The following is a 3516-nucleotide window of genomic DNA, read 5'->3' on the forward strand; positions in this document are numbered from 1 at the left end:
GTCTATCTTTTTTCCGGGGCGGGGGGGGGGGGGGGGTAGTGATAGCAGTAGGGCATTGTTGGGCTACTGTGTAGTCTAAAACAGCCGTATGCCCTGCTCACAGCCGAACACTCCGTATCCCGGACTCTAGCATGGAGATCACCAGGAGAGAATGCGTCGCTGTTCCGGATTTCCCCCTCTACAGCTTTTCTGACGCACGGAGTCCCCTCACCGATGTGCTACAGTTAGAGAGCCGAGAATATACAGGCTACGAACGAGTGTAGTCACCTGCAATATGGTTAAATGCAAATTCCATGTCTTCACTAACGCCTTATTCTGCACCACCAGCAGGTCCTACTTACCTTCTGTGGGTGGTTGGCGGGTGCTCTGGTGTGGTTCACTCCTTCTTTCCTTTCGAACATCTATCGTCCTATCTCCCTTTCTTCTTTTTTATGTTTGTTACTCTCTTGTAACACCTCTAATCTTCTGGCGTTATGCAGTTGCGAGCGCCGTAAAACCTCTACTAAAACTAAACTAAACTTACCTTCTGTCCATTTGTCTCTGCCTGTCTGCCTTTCTCTTTCCCTGTACCAAATGTACTACGTACTCAAACAAACAAGCAAACTACCTACCAACCAAATAAATACTTGAATAAATAAACAAATAAATAAATAAACGAATAAATGAGTAAATAAATAAATACATAAATAAACAAATAAATAAATAAATAAATACATTAAAAAACAATATCAAACAAACAAGCAATCAAGTAAACAAGACAAAATTATTAAAAAAAAGACTTTGTTCCTACACAGTTTGATCACCACCCTAAGAAGGAAGCGTTTGCCGGTGTCGCTGGTACAGAAGTTAGCGAGCGGTCTGGCCTCCTCATTGCTGCAGAATGTTTTGGGCGACGGGGTCGATCCTTCTCTATCTGACGGGCTCGTCCGAGAAGTGAGTTGTTTTTAATAAGGTATTACGGCCCTTGCAAATGCATTAAATGATGTCATGCATCACATTCAACACCAAAGAATCAAATGGTTCGGACATCTTATGTGATTACCAACACCACCACCCAGCACAACGTGCCTACATAAAAATATTCGATGGCAACAAGGCTAGAGGGCGACCGAGAAAGACCTGGATAGACGGAACCAGGGAAACATTAACCACCCACGGCATCCCCCCGACCCAAGCTCTCCGGCTGGTGGCAGAGCGACGTCTCTTTCTTCCCGCGACAACCAAAAGGGTATAAGCGGCGGATAAAAGTAAAAGTAAAAGTAAAGTAAATGCATTAGGTCATATGGGCGCCAAGGGGTGGATGTCAACTGAGAAGTCCTTACAGGGAATCATACTTACTCTGTTCACCTCTCTAGCCTCAACAGCACAAAGTCTGCTTCGACTATCAAGGCATCCCGGAAATATATAACAGTTCACAAGAGAGTGACAAACATACAAAAGAAGTAGAGGAAAATGACGATAGTAAGGATGAGGAAACAAAAAGCAGCAATAATCTGCCAACGGAAACTTCACAACGTGGAAACGGACAGAGAAAGTTGAAACAAAACTTCCAGGTTTGATTCGATCCTTTGATCTTTACACCACACCACCACGCGAGGAAGAGAGAGCGAGAGAGCGAGAGAGAGAGAGAGAGAGAGAGAGAGAGAGAGAGAGAGAGAGAGAGAGAGAGAGAGAGAGAGAGAGAGAGAGAGAGAGAGAGAGAGACATAAAAATAGACAGATATATAATAAAAAATATGGGAGAGGGGATTGCATATATGCATGTATACTCGCGCGCACGTGTGTGTGTGAGTCAACAAAGACTTACTCAAAGACTCCGTGCGTGTAAACTTCCTGTGTGGATCTCTCCTACGCCTGCTGGAACACTTTGAGGACTTCAAGAGGAATGACGCAGACTTTCAGGTCTTCCTCTTTCTTCGAGTTACTTAATTATGGCGCGAAAACGTGATTGGGTTTGGGTTCGGAGTGGGGCGGGCGGGGTTGGGGGGGGGGGGAGGAGTGACCAAACTTTATTTTTTAAATTGAAATTTCGCATATAATATACCAACAATGTTGTCTGCTAAGAGGTCTAGAGGTCTTACGGCAATGAATCAGGTACAAGCATTTAACCTTGGGATTTCCTATCACTATATCTCCGCTCGAAGAACGGGTCTGTATCTTGTACTTCTGAACCGTGTCATTTTTAGTGTAACATGTTCCTAGTGTAATTTGCCCTTTGTCCTACCAACTTGTCGTCGTTAAATAAAGCAAAACAATAATAACAATAATAATTGCATCTATTTAGCGCATATCCATGCTCAAAAGCATGCTCTATGCGCTTTACAATCCAGGACAGTTATGGCGGCTACATTTCTAGCTACATTCATGTACTCATATCACACCCAGCGAGATCGTCAAGCTTTTGCCATTTCTTTTTTTCAACTCTGTGTTGATTTCTTACCAGTGTCTCTGATGAAACGTTTTTGCTCCTTGCCATTGTATGCAGAAGACGTGGATTTGATTCCTTAGTGGAGTTAAAAACAATAAATGTGAGGCAGCGTGGTGGAATCAGGCTCTCGTCAAAATAATCAAAGTGAAGAAACTTGCATTTTTTCAACAGGTTTGTGAACTTTTATCAGGTTTTCTTTTGGCTCGACACCTTTCATGCCCATGATAGAACTAATTTCTGTGTGGATTTTTCTGAAAAATGTGGATTACTTACTTTTCTTTTACTTTTTCATCCTTTGTTGCCGTTACGCGTCGAGGGGAGATGCAGTTTTCTATGGTAGGCCAGCTCCGCAGCTCTTTCATATGTGTTGTTATGTTTTCTTAGGGTTTCCTTGACACCCTCGATCCACCTTTTGCGTGGCCTTCCTCTTCCTTTGTAGCCTGAGTGCTTGGTGTTGTAAGCTCTCGAGACTGGCTGGTCAGGTGACATGCGTAAGAGGTGGCCAAACCATTTTATCCTCTGTCTTTCTATGTAATGCAGGCAGGACTCAGTGCCGATAGCTGCTCTTACGTCTTCATTTCTCTGCCTGTCTCGTCTTGTGATGTTAAGGGTTTTGCGGAGACATTTCATTTCGCATGCGGTGATTTTGCTTTCATGCGTTTTGCTTAAGGTCCAGGTCTGGCACTGATAACATAATGTTGTTGATAAGCTGTCTCTTTGTGTCCATGGAGATGTTTGGATGAGCTAGGAGGGGTGCGAGCTGGCTTTTTGAGTTCGCATTTCTATTTCTCTGTCTATGGACCCGTTTTCAGAAAAAGTGCTGCCAAGATATTTAAACTTCTTCACTTGTTTACTATCGACATGGAGGTTTAGGGGACTATGGTTTCAGCTCACTTTCATAACTTCTGTTTTTTATGTGCTTATTTTCATGTTGAATTTCTCACAGGTGTTGTTGAGTTCGGTAGTGTGATTTTGGAGGCTTTGTCGGTCATGATGAATAAGACATAGGTCGTCTGCGAACAGAAATTCATTTAGGCTTTCTGGGCTTTGGTTTGCTTCTTGCGTTATTGAGTATATATAGAAATATAT

At 43.1% G+C, this 3516-nt stretch overlaps 1 protein-coding gene across 1 annotated transcript in view; it reads left to right on the top strand.

The window, feature by feature from the left end:
* Positions 1-274: 274 nt before the first annotated feature.
* Positions 275-3516, top strand: part of LOC101847758 — a gene marked incomplete at its 3' end in the record, with an annotated part of 36239 nt that continues 32997 nt past the window's right edge. Inside the window, 3 exon segments of the mRNA XM_005106438.2 lie at positions 275-346; positions 795-882; positions 1792-1901. Coding sequence (XP_005106495.2) covers positions 275-346; positions 795-882; positions 1792-1901 — 270 coding nt within the window.

Source organism: Aplysia californica, unplaced genomic scaffold (genome assembly GCF_000002075.1).
Source record: "Aplysia californica isolate F4 #8 unplaced genomic scaffold, AplCal3.0 scaffold00533, whole genome shotgun sequence".
Classification (NCBI taxonomy): domain Eukaryota; kingdom Metazoa; phylum Mollusca; class Gastropoda; order Aplysiida; family Aplysiidae; genus Aplysia; species Aplysia californica.